The 22,785-nt window shown below is 41.0% G+C and overlaps 1 protein-coding gene across 2 annotated transcripts in view; it reads right to left on the bottom strand.

Moving 5' to 3' along the window:
• LOC308136707 (solute carrier family 66 member 2) overlaps positions 1 to 22,785 on the bottom strand; it is a 52,878-nt gene that overhangs the window by 19,391 nt on the left and 10,702 nt on the right. For both annotated transcript variants that reach the window (XM_080505169.1, XM_080505170.1), the window contains exon 4: positions 524 to 740. In XM_080505169.1, the coding sequence (XP_080361295.1) occupies positions 524 to 740 (217 nt within the window). The remainder of the gene's footprint in view (positions 1 to 523; positions 741 to 22,785) is intronic.

The following is a 22,785-nucleotide window of genomic DNA, read 5'->3' as shown; positions in this document are numbered from 1 at the left end:
AGATGAGGGATCAAACCCACAACATTGCACTTCTTTAGCGACTGAACTACCGCCACCCAGTTTACCGTGATTACAGGTTTTCCCGCTTTCATACACAGAAAATTATAGAGTTTACTTGATCTCGATGTTTTCAGCACAGGGAGCACCAACAGACATTTACATGTCTCCAGTCGACAAATCTGGCCACTGTGTGCATGCGGCAGAAAACCTGCTGACTAAAAAGGGAGGCTATATCGAGAGGCCCATTGCTCTCTACATCTTTGTAATTTATTATTAAAACAGCACAGGGACCACCTAATGTGCAATCATTCCCTGAGAATTTTAGCTTGGGGAAATAAGCCTGAGATTTGGAAACAGTAAGGACAGTTGAGGAAAGTTTTCTGTACATCTGACTGGACGTCACAAAGGTGTATGTTAACTTATGTTCAGCTGTGTGAGCAGGAGTCAACCAGATAATATAAACGTGCTGATGTGACCTTTACACTTTCCGCAACGCCCTTTCTGACCTCGGAGTGTGCCGTACCTCATGCCTTTGGTGGAGCGGTTCTGGAAGTTTTGCAGGAGCTGCGGGAGACCCAGCATTGCTTCAAACATCACAGCCAGAGAGCCCAACGTCTCCACGAACACGGCGGAGTCCAGCAGCAGCAGGGTGACCATTGCACACAGCACGGTGAAACCGAAGCAGAAGAGGAGGTAGTCCTCGAACGCGCTCCATTTCCAGAAGTAGTGCAAGTTCAAGTCTGCAGGCGGGCAGAATCAAGCAAACACAATTAAGTCAAATCTAACAATCACAATTTGTTATGAACTCAACAAACAGCAGGTGGAGAGGAAATGGAAAGCAAAGCTTTGAGGACAAAAAAGCCATCGGGAGAAGCTGAATAGTTCAACACACAAACATGTTGAAAATGTGTAGTGCTTAAGGGTGAGAGGTGCTAATAACATGCACAGATGGAGAAAGAGAGAGAAGCAAGGGTGACGGGCAGAGATTAGAATCAGTAATGGCATTATAAGAGGAGAAAAAAGAAGCCAGGAGCAAAGTGTAGGAATGAGAGAGTTTCATTAAAGAATGCATACAAAATACCGCAAAGACAGCACTCTTAAATCAATACTGCATGCATGCATAAGTGAAAGGAGCAAAGATAAATGAGTCATATAAAAGCTTTTACATTTCTATTACTTTGGAATAACCTGGCCTTTAGCAGGGCCGGCCTATACATTAAACTAAATTACCTTTAGTTTGGAGCAATACTTTCAGTGAGCAACCCCATTCATCATGGGCATCTTTTCAACTCAGAGAAAATAAAGATGGGAAGCTGTTCCATGTGATTATGAAAAGAATTTAAATTACCGGTAAAGAAAAAACACCAATAGCTAGAGTTGTCTAGCTGCACATTTAGGTTCTGCCACCTTAAATGACAGTGAGTCGCCGGCACGTTGAAGCATCTGACTCCCATCACCACCAGCCATCTCCTCAATAGACCATAATGTGAGATGATCAACATGCTCTCATTGCCTATGCATGAACATCGAGCTGTGGAGAACCAGCTGACATCAGCTAAAGGGGATTGATGACCAAATAAGAGCACATTAGTTAGTGCGGTGACTCACTCGTGACTTTGCATCATGCAGTGGCAAATTGGACTTCTTTGCCTTCGTGTGCTGGCGTTTCAATCAACACAGGCAGTAACTTTTTAATTTATTGAAGCGTGTACATGTGTGTGAACATCCACATATGTGCTTGAATTTGTGCAGCGTTAAGAGGTCTGAAATATCATTTTGCAAAGGAGAGGTGGTTTTGAGGGGAATGTTTCAGTTTGCAACCATTTCTGATTAAACAACCTGAATGCATCTTCAATTGGTGCTTTAGGTCAATGCCACAGAATAACAAGTTATATAACACACAAGGACCCATTTTTCTTACATAGACCTTGTTTCTACTGAGAAAAGTATTGAATAAACCAAAGGAGATTGATTAAAAGCTACAATGAAGAGAGAAATCTCTCACAATATAAGAAGTCAAGGAGAAGTCACACTGTTTTTCTATTCAATAAATAAGTCTCAAACGCAGAGATCCTCCATTTAAAATGCCGAGAGAGAAAAACAAAAAAAAATGCCAATAAAAGAGACAAAAGATGCAGGCAAGCTGTTGCATGACTGTGTTTACCTAGTAATTAAATATTGATTTTCTAGTACGGACAGCTGATTTGAACAATTGGGCTACATAAACTACATACATGTAAAGCAAAAATAATCCCATTGGGTTGCAGAGCCAAGTATCATGCTTGACAATCATCATTTTAACACCTCTGAAAAGAACGTGTGAAATCATCTCTCGTTGGGAATGTTTTCGTCTAATGTGAAGAAAGCATCTGATGTCTGCATGAAAGTGTGAATACAGGCGAGTATAATAGGTCAGGTACTGCGATGTCAGCAGCTTGAAGATTCTTTAATATTAATGAGAATGACAAATGTAAGACAGGCCGTAAATTATGTTCTGACAAAATATCAAGGGGAAGTGAAAGGTAGTTCATACAACACTGTCGCTTATTAGTTGAACTTCTCAATGGCCCTCGGAGGATTTTACTCTGAGCTGCGCTACATGCTACATGCTAAAGAGTTTAGGGCTCACATACAAGCTCCATGCCACACATGATTACAATATGACTGATAGGCATTAACAGCCAGCTGGAATGTGTGGCGACACACAGCGAGCCTTCAAGGCTGTTAGAGGTGACGTCCCGGCAACGCAGAGGCCGTGCCGAGGCGGTTCGCACAAACGCATAACCTTGGCACATCGAGGATAAATTACACTTTATAGCATTTAAAAATTACCCTCATCAGTATTCGGTATCGGGAAGTGACTAAAGGTTAGTACTGGTACTATAAAAAAGTAGTATCGGTTGTGTTTGTTTCCCATAATTTTATGTCCGAATTACATATGCACATTTCACACATTACATGATGAATATATACGTTACACCACCAACCACGCTTGCAAACACCCGCCCAACACGTTTTCACTCCAGCGAGCTGTATCTGCCGTTGCGTCTCGGAATAGACCGAATGACACGTCTCACTGCGAGCGCGGCGTGGCATGTTTGTGGCAAACAGTGAACGTGATTAATGGGTTTATTAACGAGAGCCACAAAAGACACATCGCCCACTGCCGTCGACCGGCGTGAGGTGGGGGAAAAAGAACACGACGCAACACACCAAGTGTGCATTCTTCACATAAATGTATTCATAAACTTGTACTGAGGCCAAAGTGCAGACAGACAGTCTGGCGTACCTACGTAGCTCTCTTCATGAATGTCCTGATGCTCTTTTACAACAAAACGTCAAATGTGAGTCACTACAGCAAAAGGTAGATGACACGAGAAGACTGAAAAGTCAGGAGAGACTCCTCATTATCACCATGAAAGCACTTTCAGTTCCTTTTGACTGAGGCCAAGGCGGTGAACTATAAACGTGCTGACAACAGCAACTGTGAGAGTATTGACATTTCAGAACCACTCAACTTTTCAGCATCGCAAACCTCCATCTGAGACGACTGCACCATGTTCAACCCTCCCTCACGCCTTCTGATGATCAGCTACACACACACACACATACACACACACACACACACACACACACACACAGCACTCTCTTCTCGAGTCCTCTCACAACGCAATTCAATTCAGTTTCATACATAGGAAAGTATCTCAACTTCCCTTCCTTTTTTCCATGCGCTCTCTCTCTCTCTCTCTCTTCCGCGATCCCATTTCATCTCTCACTTATACAACATGGTATGTTTACCTGCATAATCAAAGTGCCCGGAAGAGCATAATGGGGGGGGGAGAGAGAGAGAGAGAGAGAGATTCTATGCATCATTCATGGAGTCATCTCTTTTATTTGTCCTTCTCTCATATATCATGCATCAGCCCTGGCTTCCTTTCCCTGACCAGCCAAGTCCTTTCCCCTACATGTTTCCGTTCTTTTTTCAGACATTCCAAAAAAAAAGCAGACATTTTCTGCTTTACCGTGTCTTACAGAGTGAAACATGTGGGGCGGTTGTATAAACTGTGTTATATCTCATGGACATCTCGTGCAGTTTGTACAGGGGAGAGAATAGTTGAGGAGAAACCGAGGCCCCATTTACAAGACAAGCTTTCACGTGAAAATACACTGTTTATGTTTTTGTTTCAGAAAATTGTGTGTTTGCATAGCAAATATTTTGAAAATAATAATTGTCAGAAACACTGAAAATGACATGCTTTTCCTGTCGGGCCACTAGTTTGTGTTGATGTTTGTTTTGGTAATTGAACCACGCACATGTGTGCAAAGAACGAAATGTGATAAATATTAACAATGGGAGTACACAGACAACTTGTGCGGACAGACGACCAAGTTGGATTGTTATGAAGATGACAATCAACTACAAGACTGCCAAATCCGAAGAGAATATAGTCCGAGTCAGTCAAGGAGACCCACAGACTGGAGGCCAAACTGGTGGCATCTTCACATCAGCTACAAAGAGAGAGTGCAGCTGAAAGGAGTCAGAGACAGAAACAAGAATTGACAATGACAGCTCATGAACTTTGAGTTGATCGACTCAGCTTTGTCAGTCTGGTAGAACGAATCAGAGCTCTGTGAAGCCGACTCTGTGTTTGAAGATGCGTGGAAGTTAGTGTTTGACATCTACTATAGTCTGTCCACTGCTCAGTTCACTGGTTTCATCTGCAAGGAGGTATGGTATTGCCCCACTGGTAAGAGCATCAAAAATAGAACCATATAGAGTAGTTTGTTTGTTTTTTATAGTAGTAGGTTATTTATAAACATCACAATGTTCAAGTAATCATAATTCTTCTTGTGCAACCAAAAAAAATTAAGAATTAGACTTCGATTCATTGTCTGCAACTCAAAGTTAAAACTGAAATCATGATGAAAAAGGGGTTCAAGTCGGGGCTGTTTCATTTAAGGCCTCTTTATGCAATGATTCCAAAAGATGCAAAATGTTTGTTGCTTTCTAGTTAGCGTATTGTCCCATGTTGTCACGGTATGGGCATCGGCGCACGGAGTCATATGACAATACATCTGAGTATATACATATGTTAAAATGGATTCCTTCCTTCAGTCCAGGTGGCAGTAATGAGCCTGAAAGCTGCTATCAAACATAATTACAGAAGAAGAAGCAGCAGGAATTTACATACATTTCCGTGTGAAAATAATGTAGGTGTACTACTGAGAAATTAAATGATGCACTAATCTCCACTGAAAAACTAGCATGGTAACACCTACGACGTATCATACCTTTCAAAGCCTTTAACTATACCACATAACGATTCCACCAGCTGTTTACAACAACATGTTTTTATACGAGACTCTTTAGGGAATGAACCAAACATTATTACATGTGTAGTGTATGAATAATGCATGGCGTGTGTGCATGAGGTTCGAGGTAATTGCAGTTTCAATGTGATGTGTTGGGGTTGGCAGCCTAGTTAATGAAGTAGCTTTAATCGCAATGAGAGGAGATAGGTTTAACCCGCTGGGTTGAAAAAAACAAGAAGAAGAAAAAAAAAGGAAAACAAGCCAAAGGTTGGGAAATGTAGACATCCCCCTGGCATATTGTGCCGTGCATACGCCAACTCCTGATCTGACCCTGTAAGTGCGGTCAATGGCCCGTCACTGGATCTATAAACTGAGCCTACATAAGGACTTGGCTTTGCAGCTGGAGCTCCATAGAGTATTGACAGTACAGACATGGGAGGAAAAAAATTGACATCTCTAATTGGGACACGGCAGGCGCTCTGCAATCATTCAGACAGGCAGAAAGTCACTGAACCATTTTGAACCATAGTGCGTTCTCTCGCTTAAATGGATGAAAACCACAGAAAAGATGTGGGGGGGGGGGGGGTGCAGAGGCACAAGTTGATTCAGCAGTTTAACAGGTACAAGTGAAGGGAGAGGAACGGGTCCACCACACTCTGTCTATTTTTTTTTTTTTTTTGGCAGCTTGATGAATAATGCAGCAGCTTCTAAAATAACGCTCACTCATTAAGTTACACTGGGAATGTAACACACATGGGCAAACATGGGAGAAAATTGCCTTCCCAGTGGACTTCATTTTCTGAACTAGTTCAATTTTAACTTTGAAACTGATGAATGTGGATATCTGGTGCAATTGTGGCCTCGGAGTTAAGGAAGCAGACTTGCTCAGACGTTAGGTGGGTCCATTCCCACTGCTGCTGGGTGTGCATCAGGAAATCAATCATGCAGATCACATAATCCACTGTGGAAACCCCAAAAGAGACCGAATGAAGCACTTTCACTTGAGCAAATATTGATTAAATTTGAGCAATCACACAAGCTCACCCTAAAAACACACTGACAATAAAAAGTGAGTAACAACAAGCATTATTGTATTTTATTTTAATATTAAAAATGCCCAATGATCCCATTGCCATCTGTGAGGAATGTTTAGTGCAGATGTTGGACAATGTAAAAGTGGAGACACTCGGGCTGCCTGGATCGATCGAGCGTTGCGGGGATTAATTGTAGTAAAAAATGCTGCTATTTCTGCAACCTTTCAATTGCCAGTATTGAGAGGTGTACTACTGTATGACTCCAGCGGTTAAAAAAAGAAACATCTTACCCACACAGTGAGCCTGCTAATTGGCCTCCTCCGTGTTTATAAAAGCTCCAAGAACACTCACTCTAGTTTAGATACATAGATATGTCTCCTGGTTATAGAGACCTGTTGCCCCTAATATGATATGCTCTGATCTTATACCTTTAATACAGTCTTATATATAGAATAAGTGTTATATTGGTACCGTTACAGTGGATTTTGAGTACATGACATGAGGCAGCTGCTCTCCAACTGAACTCACGATGGGTGTCTTAACAGTTAAAGGTGGGAAAAAAATATAAAGGAACTATAAATGGCACACTGAGCTATTCTGCGTTTAAATCTTCAGCCATGGTGTCTTCTCAGTGAATCTCAACAACCGAAAACACACGGTCACGACAGTCCAGCCTCTCAGTAACAGGACAGCTGAGTGTGGATGTTGTTTTCATCCTTGAGCGTGTTTCCAAATGTTTTTCCTGCTTTAGCCCTCAGGAGCAATGCCAATACTAACACCATGGTTCACTTCTTTATCATATTCAGTAGTCAAAAAGCGAAGCACGTTTGTGGATCCGGGTCTGCCGCTTGAGATCTTCTTCCGGCACTCTTTCAATTTATTTGACCCCTTGGTTACTCTCTGTGCTTACAGCAGCCACTGGGTAACACCGTCATGCACACGGGGTGCATGCAAATGTCACTCCACACTCTCCTTCCTGCTGTTGATATCCCAATACCTTCACATTTTAAAATTGCAGCCAACGTAAAATGAAAACGATGCATTTTTACTGCAGATGTTGTCATGTAAACAGCGCCTTATTTTTTTGTATCCATTAATGTCTGGCCAGTAAATCTACAAAACAACAACTCAGCAGACTCGTTGCTACATTGTGCAACATTCTCCATGTTAATTGAATTACATCTTATAGGGGTAGGATAATTCAAGCGTACACGTCCATCTATCCAGGGTGACGATTAAACACAACATTTAGAGAATATTTATACTTAATAGAAAAAAAAAAAGACATTTCTCATCAAATATTCCTGACATACAATACAAAGGTCATTCTCAACATGCAGTACAATTAGCATAACCTTTTGAATTTCCTATTTAATCTGTGTGTCTTCCACCAAGGGAATGAGCATACAGCAACACACTGCCCAATGTATTTGAATTTCACTTTCGGTTTCATTATCTTTTCGGCTTACATGTCTAATCCACTTTTGGATTTGTTGCTTCAGTGCCCAATTTGTTGTCAGCTCTCCCCCTTCCTATTTTAATCTTTTGTACAGAGTGCGTTAACAAAATGAATTAAATTGTGACAGGAGGCCACATTTGTTCTGTAATTCCAGACAGCACTGCAGTGTTTCTCCGCCGCCTCTATTCGCTCACATCTGCCAAAACCAAGAATGCCAGCCTGGATCTTCTTCTGAATAGCTATTTCACAAGGACGACTCGCATTTTCATTTGCATAATATTTTGTGTATTTCAAAGCTCATTCATGCAGAAACATCCCAGTAATGCATTCAGAAGTCAATAGTTTGCAGTGGCCTGCCTCAGAGCCTGCTGGTGAAGCACTGTGTGACTTTCAATCAGCTCTCTGATGTGCAACGTCAAATAAAATGCTCAGCTATAAAGCGTGACATTGAAAAGTGAGAAGTGAATACGGAACAAGTTGCTAAGTAGCTCTGCACAATATCAGGTGAAAAGGCGATGATGTTGAGTATTGCAGTAACGATGTGATTTGCGACACTTGCGTGGATGACGTTAATGTCTTTAATGTTGTCTTGTTAAAAAAGTTTGAGGCTCAAATCAATCAAATCTTTTCATATCTGTCATATCACATCACAAACTGTTTCCTCTTGAGAAGGTAGAAATTAGCAAAATTCCCAAAACATCCATTAATCTTTCACTCCTGCTCTACATGTGAAAGTGTGTGATCTGGGATATAACTCCTACACACATTGCAAGTGTCAGGGCGAACAAACAATGTCGATCATCCACACACAAATTGAGATGGGTGATCAGTATTGATCAAGTACCTTAAAACACATTTGATTTTTGGAAGGTTTTGGAGAAGTATTTGGAGGTCATGCAACTTGCCGGCCCGTAATTGAATCCTCTTTTTCATCTCCACTAATAAAACAGCTCTGTACATCAACTCTTTTACTACTAATTAAAAAAAATGCAGAAACAAGTATGCCCACTTTAAAAAGAAAGGAGCTAAAGGAGAAAAAAAAATCTATTATTTAAAGTCTGAAGCAAATATTCTATTATCAAAAAGCACTTTTTCCTCTGACATTCTGGTGCTGTGGCTCCTCTCAAAGCTGCTTTGACCTTGCTGGTGAACCATGACCGTGTTTTTCCACCAATGATTGCTTCCTCCCTCAGGTTGCGTGTGCTTGTTCTAGCATTTTGACCGAGACGAGGCTTAACTAATGAGCTCTATTGGCACCGACAACCCACAACAAACATTCGGCGAACGCTTTGGCCTCTGCCATATACTAATGGATTCCACATTTGGAGTCATTTCATGAAATAATCATTCCAGGATACCTTAAGGGCTCCATATCAAAGTCGGAGCAAATACTTCCTCCTCCAAGCAGACCAGACAACTTTGAACACGATCCATACAAATGGAGCCCTTTCAGTGAGAAACTCCTGTTAATGGATGGAGGGAGGGAGGCAGGAAAGGTCCACCAGAACATTCCGGTAAACGTGCTGATGAAAGCAAGTCGGCTTTACAACAGGAAGACCGCCAGCCTCCCGCTATTCTTGCTTGAATACGCCCTGACAGAACACCATGTATCAGTGACATGAGTACATGACATCTCCTCAGCTGAAAACATTTGTTCAGCGTCAGGTCTGCGGACACTCCCTGTATACTGTCAAATTCCTCTCGTCCTCCACCACCATCTGAGCTCCCTTTTAAACATCCATTCTCGCTTCAGTGCCTCTGCCCATTTTAAGGCCTTAAAAAGTCGGCTGGCACACACAGACCTGATAAAAATGAGAGCGAACCGGGCAACTTTGGAATTTGAAGATCCCATCAATTCATGTAGGCAACGGTCTGTTTACACGGCAACAGCAGAAACGCTGAAAACAATGTGGTTTATTATGTAGGGCCACGAGTGGGTGCCGTCGGTTGATTTTGTAATTAAACCACACACACACACACACACACGGACAGGGACATTACACTATAAAGATTAACCATGGCAAGTACACAGATATTTGTTTGGACAGAAGACTAAGTTGGACTGGTATTATGCATGGCTCTCAACTATAAAACTACTACTTTCAAAAAGTTGCGTTTTCCTCGTTTACATGGTGAGTCGGAGCAAAAAAAATCCCCCTTGGGAGCATTTCTTGAAAAGTTGCATTTTTGGTGGCTCCAGGCACCGTTGTCATGTAAATGGACTCCCAAAGTGCAACAAAAGTTTTGTGTTTTCACTTGTTCTAAACGGAGCCCCAGTTTAAATTAAATTTAACTGAATTCTATTGGGATCCATACGTTTTTGAACTGTAGCCTAGATTATATATCTGTAGTATCTTGAAATTTTTTTTATTTTAAAGTCATTTTCATTCTTTCAAAATAGTACGACATGCCATTTCCTGTTTAAAAGGTGTTTGACCTGCGAGGTAGAAGCAGAGAACGACAGTTTGAGTATATTTTATGTATTATACAAAAAAAAGTGAGTTATCTCCCATTTCTTGTCCCAGCCAATGAGTTCAACATTCAGATGGTGTCCATTTATGTACGTGAAAGATCAAGTGATAGTTTGAAATTATTATATTTTATAATTTATATTATTATATTGCCTCATCTTCAAGATGATGACTTTTTAAGTTTGTTTGCTTTTCCTTGTCCCTTCGTGACTCGAACAGTTGTACAATGTTGTACTGTTGTACAATCAGTTGTACTTTAATTTTCCTTCTCAACTAGGACCGGCCCGCGGTTTTGAGAAAGTACAAAGTTCACTGGGGCGAAGAGCATTAAGAGACGATGACAAATGCACAGACATGAAACATATGGTATAAAACCTAACTCGACCTTAATATACATGTGTTGAGACAAGCAGGGGGCGAAAACATGCAAACATCAAAGAAAAAAGGCCCGGAGCCCAAATCAAATTGAGGTTATCATCAGTGAGGCAAAATTACAAACCGATGGGATCCCACAGTAATTAAACCAGATTCAAAACTGCTTCCAGTAATTCAAAGCACTGCATGTCATATCAGTAATGAACTTCATACTAAACAGATGTTATCCTATCCCAAACGCATTGTTTGTAGTATGATTATCTGACAGGTTGACAACACAATGAGACCACATCAAAAACCTTGAAATAATGGTGAGGATCAGGAGTCTACTCTTCGTATGAAGGACAAGGTCTCCAAGATTTTCTTTCTTTCTTTCTTTTTTTTACCTCTAGTGTACAGACTCCTTTCATTTCATTCTCTGCTTCTTTTTTTCCCTCTCTTCCTACCATGAGAATCCCAGCTGCTTCTCTCTTTCCACCCCACAGTCTTCCTCGGTATCTCTGCAACACTGCAAGTTTCATTACGAGAATATCCGAGATAAGAAAGCCCTTGTGGGGCATTGTCCTTCATTTGTCCTGATAGCTACTGTAAAAGCCCTTATATCTGGGCTTGCACGCCACTTAAATCCAGATATATCTCCAATCTTCGAAAGATCACACGAGTTTGGCTGCATCTGCAGGTGGTTTGGCCCGGAGGAACTTCCATGTGCTTTCTTTGAAGTTCATTGCTTGTTTAGGATTTGCTGTGTGCAGCAAAACGAAAGTTTGACATAGTCTCGTAGACAGTGTTGTTCTTCAGCACTTTTAAGACTTTTTTCAAAGGTGCTACCAAACGATGAGTGAGCGGTATTGTTTGATTAATGACAGCGTTAGCCGAAGAGCTGTCAGTCCCAGCAGATAATCACTCCCATCATTTTTTTCCAATATTCTTTTTTTCTCATGGCTTCATTGACTGATCCAAGTCTCTGTTTTCACTTGTAGTAGATTAATAGCACGGGCTACTTGTGGGTTGTCAGATGCAGCGAAATGTTCCTTCACAAAGTTCAACAAGCATTTGATGGATGACGATGGGCTTGGGTTTGCGAATGGCTGTTTGATAACGTAACATCAGAGCGGACGGCAGGAAGACAGTCCAGGAGAGTCGACTATGCCTGCTGACAAAGCGATCCATGACTATGTGGACAAAGATGTATGTTCTGGAGTTTGGGCTGTATTTCAGTCCACCTGATCAGAAATGAAACGGACTGCAACAACTTATGGACAAACTGATTTTCTGCCAGATGTTCCTGTCTCTACTGACTGAGCTGGAACTCTGAGGCTTTTGAGCACAGCGCAGCTTGAAGTGTGATGAAACGTCTTAAGTTCAGCTACACAGGCTCGCTCGCTTGCCGAACCTGCAATGTGTCGTCTCACTGGACAGGTTGAAAAGTGATACTGGTCACATTTATATCTTCTTCTTTCCAGCAGTGACTGATCATGAAATAATGCACTGTTCGTTTACTTTCAAACCAGGAACATGTTTTTATTATATCTTAAATTTGGCCCATTCTCATTCACAAGCTTTATTATAAATTAATTATCCAAGCGGAATGTCATTTGTTTTTCTCCAAAAGAGGTTAATGAGGTACAAATTTACATAATATGTGGGTAGGTTTTATTCACGAAGAGGATAAAAATGAGAAAACTCATACTGTGAAGATTGTCGTCACATGCGTGATAATCAGCAGTGATAAAACTTCATAAATTTAGACATTTTAAAGACAGCACTGGGGAGAAACATAGTTGGGAAATATTTGGACGGGACCAACGGCATGGAGATCATTTGTAATCCGAACAATTTGGCAAGTATTAATTTTTGTGAATAACTCTTCTTTTTGCTAATTCTTCTTTTTCAGTTGAATGCAAAACTCACATTTGTCTTATTAATGGTTTGTTTGCCTGCTCTTTCTGGGTCGTAACTAAAAATTATTTAATACATGTGTTTAATATGATTTACGGTGGATAATCTCAGTGGCACAGCCAAGAGCTGTTCAGGGTTGGAATGTTGCTCTCGAAGTCAAAGTAGAGTCAAATTGGCATTGGGCTTCGAACCATTACTTATAGTGCACCATTCAGTCACACTTGCTATACAAGGAAATACATTAAAAGAAAGTGCTTAATGAAAAAAAAAAAAAAAAAAAGGAGAAGATTAAGGTCATAAAACAAGTAAAATATACAGTTCCGTGTAAAGCTGGGGCAAATCATTGTGTTTTAAGGACCAATTTAAAAGAAGTGTGTGTGTTACGAAGTTTGTTCCAGAGGTGAGGAGCGTGGGAACTAAAAGCTGCTTCACCTCCTTTTTTGTGACCCTGGGAACATTTCCAAAGGACCTCAGGGTCTGGATGTTTCACATTCTACCAGTAGATCTGAGATGTATCTCACCCCAACACCATTCAAAGCTTTATAAACCAGAAGTAGGAGTTTGAAGATGATCCTTTGACGCACCGGCAGCCAGTGCAGAGATTGAAGCTCGAGTGTAATGACTTCCATGAGCTGCCGAATAGACTGTAAATGCACCGTTATAATAACCCAGCCTGCAGAAGATCAACGCAGGAACAAGTTTCTCTAAATCAGCAAACTTTATCTCACAAGCTGGCTCCTCCACTGACCAAAATATCTTTCAAATTAAGGCAAGAAATACCAAAAAGTACTTATTTTTTTCAGACCTTACCAGAAAAAAAAAAAAAAAACTTCAATTACCTGAGCGAGCCAATTGAAAGATTGAGAGCAAATCCGCACAAGTGGCTGTTCAATTGTTAAAAGGAGTCGGCTCTTCATTCATCACAGCAGGTTCGAGAGGGTTTTTAAAAAGGCCGGATTGTCGAAAAGTACCACTTCAGTGAAGCGTGGCGCTTCTGTGACTGATGGCTGATAACAGGGCAAAGTGCCGGAGCCAAAGTGCTGAGCGGCAGTGACCTTGGTGCTCGGGATGAAGGAGGACAGTAGATGAAAGTGAGGAAGTGAAGCATCACTGGAGCGCTCTGCCCATCCTGACACATGCTGCGAGAGTCTTACAAAGACGGAGGAGTGGGAGATCAAATTAACTACACTTTGGCTCACTGCTTCGCTTGTCCTTTCTTGACTCAGTCTGCCTTCCACACACACACACACGCACGCACGCACGCAAGCACACACACACACAGAGCATTGAGTGTATGCACCGAGTGGACCGTGTGACCAAACCTTACCCAAAATAACACATTAATCCAACTTCAGCTAGAAAAAATTGGAAAGACTTGAATTCAATTTAATTTAAATATAGTTATGTAGAGAAAATACATTTTTTTCAATTGAATTTTCTATCTGTACCCGGAGTATATTTATATGAATGACTGAGACACATAATTAATGAAATGTGAGTAGTGTTTTTCCTTCCTGGACGGTCATGTGATTGGTCACACCTGGTGTGAGGTGATCGGGCCTGAAGCGGCTGTTTCTCGACCACAGCAAAGTCACTGAGATTGTATGAAAGTTAAAAAGGGGCCTTACGGCATAAAAATCCGTTTTTTCTTCAGGATTCCACGAGTAAAATTAATAAAAAACATAGTTTGCTTTGAAACTTCTCCCACAAGTATAATTCATGCAAAAAGTTACTTAAGTGAATTTAATATGTTCCTATATACTTCTGTAATTAAAGGTCTGTGTGCACCTAGTTGAATTCTGTGGCCATTTCATTTTTACCAGGATGTACTATATGGCCGTGGCGTACATGCACAGTAGCAGTGCTTTAAAAAAGTTGTGTTTTCCACCTGTTTCCATGGAAATGGAGAATTAAAAAAAAAAAAAAAGTCTTTTCAGTGGTTCTGAAGGGGAAGTGAGTGACTTGGCCTCCATATTAACCAGATCTCAATTCAGTTGAGCATCTGTGAGATGCTTTGGAACAAAAAAAAGTGTCAAGTCCATGAAAGCCCCACCTCGTAACGTTATGGGTATTTAAAGGTATACGTTTTGTAAGCAAAAGGTGGTGATAATGTTGTGGCCAATGTTTGTATGCTGTGTTCATAACTGTGATTGCCTTCCTGGTTAACACGCACACATGCAGTGAAAGTTAAGCTCCCCTGTGTGTGAAGGTGATCTCGTTAGATAACGATCAGCTGCTCACCAGATTGAAAAGTCCGGAGGTCCAGATAAGAATACAGTAACACGGCGGACCAAATGTGGGCCAGACTATTTATTAGGGTCAACTCGGGCAGACACATTATCAGCGGCTGGCTTTCTTCCTTCAGCGATAAGCAGGTGTAAATTAAAGATAACGTGACCAGGAAACAAACTCAGCCGGAGCAATGGGACTATTATTCGCTGCAGAATTACACTGCGGTCGTGAAAGACTCCGCTGTTCCAGCTACGTGACATTCCGCACAGAGCTGACAGTATAATGCAGTACAATGCAGCATGTCTCGGTATGAGGCTGCATAAAGGCCTTTGTTCACATCACTGTTATTTTCGTGTTTATCGATGTGAATAAGTTGTAGCATTACAAAGCAATGGCTTTCCCAGAGCGACACAAAAGGCATTATGGACTAATGATGTTTATACTAGCATACTACACTATATTTTAGAATTTCCTTCTATAATTAAATATTGCTTAATTGGCCCAAGAGTGAAGTCCATCTTATGCTGTAAGGCTTGATACGTTTACTCATGGGTTCTGTTGGAAAAAAAGATCATGCTGCCAACAAGAGTAAACAAGATTAACCTTCAATGAATCCATAAAAATCCGATCTTTATTTATAAGTACCTCTGCAAAAACAAATGCAACTCAAATGATTAACAAAAACATCAAAAGCAAGACCTTTTGCATACGTCCACATCTTCACATGTACTGTATATGTGCCGTTTACATACAGGCGTGTATGCAAAAAACATAGACGCACAAATATTCAGAGTAATATCACGAATCAACAGGGAGATAAACACACATTAAAAAAACACGGCCAAAAGAGCTGGACAAAGACATAGTAAACCAATAAAATGTGTTTATATAATGGAAAACTACGTATCAGAAACAACATCTAAAATCAAATCAATAAAAAGGAAAGGTAAAAAAATGACTCCCCAATGGAGTAAAACATACTTGAAATGTTAAGATGAGAAATTAACATAAAGTTTAAAAAGTAAGAAAGAAAAGAGAATAAAAATCTAATGAAAAATGAAACCTTGTGTCCGTTCGAGGCCGAATACATAAAAAAAACCAACCAAAAAACCATACAAATGGTAAAAAGACCCATCTTTGTGTGTTCCACATGACCGCACAGGGTTAACCACAGACTAATTTGTCAAGTGAGCAAAAAAAAAAATCAGATAATGTGATGTTATAAATGATATAGGTAAGTGAACCAGAAAATCGTAGGAATTTAAAAGCAACTGCAGGACGCACACACACACACACACGCACACGATCACCACATCACTAACACAGTGGCGACTCATTAAAAGTCATTATTAGATAGAATGTCCATTGACCTTCCTCACTGCATAATCAGCTCCATTGTTTTGTTTCTCTGTGCGGCCACTACCCACACATGATGTCTAGCGCAATTCAATAGCAGTGTTTATACTTTAATGCAACGATTAAACTGTGTGGGTGTCAGTACAGAACAATTATTTCACTACATCTATAGGCAGCACGTAGAAAGAAAACTACACAACTCCTTTGCGGGGCTGGATTCTCTACTTTAAAATGTTATGGTTTCAAATCGTCTTCATGATATATAGAGATCGCCCAGTGGCTTTTTCTCTTCTTGTCTGGCAGTTCCATCCCCAAAGCGATGATCTCTCCGACACCCATAACCCAACACACTCAAGCTCATCGCTCACTTCCCCAGTAAACTGTCCAACGTGCACTTTACCTATGTAAGCTTTCTTAAGCTTTTCTATTCTTGCCACTTCCACTGAAAAACCTCCACATCTTCATTTCTGCAGCTTCCAATCGAGCCTCCATATCTGTTGGTTAGTGTCATTGTCTCACTACCATCTAGTAGGGTCCAGTCTCATTGGGTCCAGTTCATATTCTACCCGGATTTAGTAGTTTTATAGTTGAGTGTCATTGTTAATGTTTATAAATTGTTCTCTGCGCGCATGTGTGTGGTTTCATTACGAAACGAACCACAGTGCTCACTGGATTACATGCTACATCGTCTACGCGTTTCTGCCTCTCCCGTGGAAAAGGTCATTGTTTTCAACACATTTCTGTGTAAACACAAAACTTTTCTGATACGAAAAATGCAAAAAGGATGTATTTTCACTTGCACATTGTCGCGTAAATACAAAAACCTGTCTGAGACAGAGATGCAAAAATGATGTTCAATGTTGTGTAAGGCCTTTGAGGATGAACAGATGTCATTAGCAGCAGGAAGAACAGGCTTCACAGTTCCTACTGGCGCAGATCAAGCAGTTCTTTCATGTCCCAGATAATTACAAGATGAGTTGTTTTGCAAAGCTCAGTGTTCATTTGTTAAAACTGACCAGGATACAATGAACAAAGTGGCTTTTTTGATTGTGTCATCCAATTAAACCTGACAGGGCTTTATTCACAAACACCTTTACAAGACCAGTCGCAATTTGTATGCAGATAAGTCATGTTTCTCCACTGTTGTGGTTTTTGCTCTAGCTGCTTGTTTTGTCATAAAATACATGAAAAACCTGAGCGTCAGCAGTCCTGCTGTTGCATCAGTGTCCGCTTGCTGGCTTCAACAATTTAAAGACTGATGGCAAAAAAAGGGGTAATAATCTGAAAATAGCATTGTGGGTAGATTTGTGTTAAACCTGATGATTCTGCCCAGATAACAAGAGGGTGAAGAACGAAGATGAGTGACTCAAGATATAATTGAAATAACTACGTAAAAGTTCCCATTTAATGTGTCTGCAATGCGTCAAAGGGCGCGTTCACATTCCCCTGTTTGGTCCGGACCGCAGTTCTCGTCAGGGAAAAACGTTTTTTAGTTTGGGCGACGAGAACACGTTCATGAACTCTGAACCAGAGCAAACCAGAGATTTATGGTCCCTTTCAAAACCTTGGTCTCGGTTTCTTTAGAAACGACCTTTCTCGCAGGCCGTGTGAAGAAGAGGGGTGAGAGGAGGTAAATAGTTTTGTGGGCAAATAATTTGTGGGCACTATTTAAATGTAAGTCATGTTTGGGGCTATGCAGGAGTCCCAATAAATATGACTTTTCAAAAGGCTTTTTTGGTTTTGCAGTTTATGTACGCTTGAGAGTGTTACTCTTAACTTAAAATAAATCCTTTTCAAGGTAGTAACTATTGGAGGGAAACAAATATTGGCATAATACTTTTATCCCCATGAGGATGGGCGACACACGCAGATCTGTCTACTGTGAATGTATTTAGACTGTAGGAGGAAGGTGGAAACCCCAAGAAAACCTCCCGCACACACAGGGAGAACAAACAGTCCAGGACTGCAACAGGATCTTCTCGCTGCAAGGCGCCATGAGCCCACAATCACAACCCTTTGTTTCTTTGCGGCCACAACTCAATATGCAGTGATTATGTATCGCAACAGCTGCCATCGCCATTTGTGGCCATTTGCTTGACTAATTGCCGGAGCTGCTAGATGATCACTGTGAATCGGGGAACTATTTAATATGTAAACAGTGGAAGCTGAGGAGAAGTTACGAAATTACTCGCCCAAACACTGTCAACAAACAACGAACTCGTGTCACCTGGGCTGTGCCAGCGTCACAGAGAGGTTGCAATTTGTTGGATCCAGTTTTGTCATAGTCCGACTGCATGGTAGTCCTGCAGGTACTGATGTTCTCAGGAAGCACAGTTTGACACGTTGGGGACAAGTCGGAGGTCTGGCTATCAGGATGCCCAGGGCACAACATCACCCTTCCAATTAAGGGGGGAGAAGTAAAGTTGGCTACGTCATATCGACTGTACAAACTGCTCTCGAAGTCTATGAAACGCTGTAGAGTTGAGCACAAGACAACTTTAGAAGGGTTTCACATGATGAAAAGTGCAGGTTGAGCTTAAACCGTTCAGTGACGCATGCAGATCGAAAAGCAAGCTGAATTTACAGACAGATTGAAGCATGCTTCAAACTCCCCACCAGCCTACATACTGTGCTTTTGGCAAGTAGTGTTCTTGGTATGGATATTTCATATGAGGCGGCGGTATCTGTGCCTCTGGTTCCGCATATGAGACAGAATATGAGCTGTAAAGGTCCTTCTTAATGAGGAAGCCTGAGGGTTTTCAAAGTCTATCATCCTCCCTCTGATCAGGTCTGATCAGAGCACAACATGCTGAGAAAGGACGCAGTGAGATAGCGAAGGCTGCGCGGCTGAGGCCAAGCTCATTTCACTTCAAGTCAATGAGGGAATAATGAGCTTAAACCTCGCAGCAATCAGTGTTTATCGTGCCGCCTCCTTGACATTGTGAAGTCAAGGACGACTGTGCATTAACGCTGAGGCTGTGGCATGAGTCACTCGACCGTGTTGCTCATCCTGACCGCGTCGCTGCAGCGAGGAAGGTCCAAACTGCAAACTGTCCAAAAATCTAAATAATCTCCAGAAGAGTTTGCTCGATATCGCTCAGTCTTTTAATTATTGCGCGGATTCATTGCGGTTTTACTTCGAGGACTCACACACCAGCGATACTACAGGCTAAACATGATGTATGACTGACAACCTATTTTTCTTTGACCTTCTCAAGCAAAAAAAAAAAAAAAAAAAAAAATGCTGACAAAGTGAGCTAACTAATGATAATCACATAAAATTGGAGTGGATGGTTCGTTTGACAGCAGCCAGGCTGCTGGGCCAACTATGTCCAACTGCAAATGATTATGACCCAAAGAGAGGGCAAACTGGCACAGGGCCAATCTCCTCATCCATCACATTTAAAGGTGGCATTCCACTGAATGAACGGAGTGCATGAAATGAGAGGCTCACGCAGGAGCCGGTATGACCTAAAGAAATTGCACAAATAACTAACATACCACAGTTAAAGAGCAACTCTGCATCCGGAAAGCAATAAAGCAGATTCCAATTGGTTGTGGCAACCTCTGAGAAGAAAATACTTATTCTTTCAATAGATTTCAATAATTTCTTTTATAAAGCAGTTTAAAACAGTTTTTTACTTTATATAGAAAATAGGCTCCTTATAGATTAATTAAACAAGGTCTTAGGATGTAGTGACTTCATGTTCAGTTAGCCGGCATCTGGCTGGCCTAATATATGCCCGTCCACGTTGATTTAACACGCGCACACACAAAAACAGATGTGCAACATGCCTTGAGACTCGCTCTCTTCCTGGCACCTAGTCATATATAGTACACACATCACATAACAGATGGGTACACATGACGCCCACTCCTTAGGCAGGCACACACACACACACTCACACACACACACACACACACCTCTGTCAGGTTATATGACGGAGATGGATGGTGATAGATGGTGTCCGTTTGTCAGGGCTTCTCTCAAGTGCTCTCCTAATGAGGTGACACACTGTCCTGGCTGACACAACCAGTTCGACCGGGTCAGAGACGAGTTCATGAATTACTAACCCACATCCATAAATAACCACCAAGTATCAGGGCAGACCCTCAGAGGGGGGCTGAGAAAATTTGCTCAATATCAAATGTTTCATTAGAGTGCCAGGAGTGATTTTGTGTTCCGCTCGACTTTTCGGGACCAAGTGAGTCCATGAGGAGCGAATTTAAGAGTTGTACGAGCCAGTAAATGTTTCATGAGAGGTGTCCTCATGAAACTGTCTTTATCAAAGCTGAAAGAAGTCAATTCAGGTCAAGAAAAAGAAAAAGAAAATAAACAAACCAAGAAGGTCTTGCATGTTTTGAATGTAAATAACCAATATTGCCAATTCTTTAAAAACACAACTTCAGTTTTCTCAATCTGGTTTTGTTTACTTCTGTCGGCTTTAAGCTCCATCACACAAGTGTTTCCACTTACTGGGTAATTTTCCCCGAGGCTCAGGTCGAACTTGGCTCGATCTCTTGGGTTCAACTCAGGTAATGGTGGACAGACTCGGCTATGTACCCTGATCAGTGCTCAACTGAGGCGAAAATAAATGAAAAGACATGTGTGCAGGAGTGTGTGAAGGCTACAGATTTGAGAAGTTGCCCAAAGTCCTTTTGGTTGACTTTCTCAGATGAGAGAGTGAGGTAAATAGAAGGATTGAAATTACATTTTTGGAGTGAAAAATTAACTTTTGGACCTTTTTTTTTCTTCTTCTCCCCAATCATCTTTCTCATTGTCTATGAGAACAATAAATAACTGCTGAGGCCTGAAAGGCTCATCCATCAATCCAACTTCTATACCATTTTACCCAACTTATTTAAGGTCACAGATAATGGAGTTGAAACAAGCTGCCAATGTGCGAAGCAAGGATTCACCCTGGGCTAAAGATGGTAAATGAAAGTAGATTCTAATATGGAAAAGACTTTAATAGCAGTGATTCATCTATTATAGATTCCTCTAACGATTCTTCCAACCTATAGGCTGCTTGTTCCAGTATTGGGCAGCGTGATTCCACATGCTGCATCAAAAGCTGCCAGCTGTGTAGTTTGTAATCAAAGTAAAACAATCAGAAGTTGCAGGGGATCGAGGAACCACAGAAACCCGTTTCCACGACAACCTTTTCAAGTGACAATAGAAAACTTGGTGCGTTTCAGGGGTCCGTTTACGTGACGACGGTGCTTGGAGCCACTTTAAATGCAACTTCTTGAAATTGTCTGACTTTGTGTCAATGGGATAAAATTTAACTTTTCTGAAACGGTGCTACTTTGCATGTGCACCACTGCTGTTATTCTTCATGTGCGAGTAAATAGACAATAACAACAGTGGCAGCTTCCAGAGTGTCACGACTCCCCATCCATATTCTCCTGGGACTTGATGGTTTTTAGTTGATTCACCTGTAATAAAAATCCAAATTCTTCATCTGTCCACATCAATGTCCATATACTCCCATTTTTAATGTTGATAGCTATCGTTCTCTGTGTGCATGTGTGTGTGGGTTCATTACAAAAGGAACAGCAGCACCCACTAGTGGCCCAGCATGCCAACTACATTGTTTTCAGAACTTCTGCCATTTATAAAATACATAGACTAAATCTTTCCCTGGAGATCTTTATTTGACTCATGAAACAAAACATAATAAAACAAAATGCAAACGAAAAATAAAATGTATATTTAAAGCTTTTGATGTTTGAAGAAATTGTTAAGTGGATTGGTTGGTCATTTACATCGGAAGATAAATCCAAAATGACTCCCTTGGAAAACAGGAAGGCTTCAGTAACTGATATGGCAATCAATGAAGAATCATACTGATAAACAGGATCAATAATGGCATTGATAATTTTTCATCAATTCCTAACCCTTGGATAGGTCACCAGTCCATCACAGGGCAAACACAGAGATGGATGGATGGATGTTTCTTTGATTCTTTTGAACCCCCCCAAAAAATGTTTAAATCTATCAACAAAACATAGTCAACAGTAGATAAAACTACTGCTTCTTCTGGAAATGTATCATATGTAAAAGATGAATTAAGCAAAATAGTGATAGAAAAAAAAAGACAACCGAACCTAATCCAAAAGTTAGTTGCAAACTGTATCTTTGTTTCAGGAAGAAAAGGAAATACATTGCTACACTACTGTGAACCCTCTTGAGACAAATACCGATCTCCACAAACATCCTCTGGGCATTTAATTTGATTTCCATTTTTTTTTTAAACTGTCCAGTGAAAGAAAGCCAATATGCTCTGCGTCCAATAAAGCGCCACTCACCTTTCCTTATTTGACTTGCTAATTAAACTTTGCACTTATCAGGGATTTAATTAAAAATACTTGAATGTAAGTAAGTAAGCAGAGCACGTTTGTGGGTTGGAGAATATGGAAACAAAGCTCGAGGTTGCAGTGTGTGTGTGTGTGTAAGCATTATATGTGATTCGTCCCGCTACAGTTCCGTCCAAGTGCTGCCTGAGATAAGTGTGACTGGCAGAGCCATTGTACTGTACAGCGGTTTACGCCTTCCTCGTCCTCCTCAGCGGATCATCCTCTTTCAATACTCTGTCTTCTGTATGTTTTCTCCTTCTTCACGCCGTTCGCCTGCAAATCCTCT

The sequence above is a fragment of the Blennius ocellaris genome (assembly GCF_963422515.1).
Source record: "Blennius ocellaris genome assembly, chromosome: 11".
NCBI classification, from domain to species: domain Eukaryota; kingdom Metazoa; phylum Chordata; class Actinopteri; order Blenniiformes; family Blenniidae; genus Blennius; species Blennius ocellaris.
This window is presented reverse-complemented; position numbering and strand designations above follow the sequence as displayed.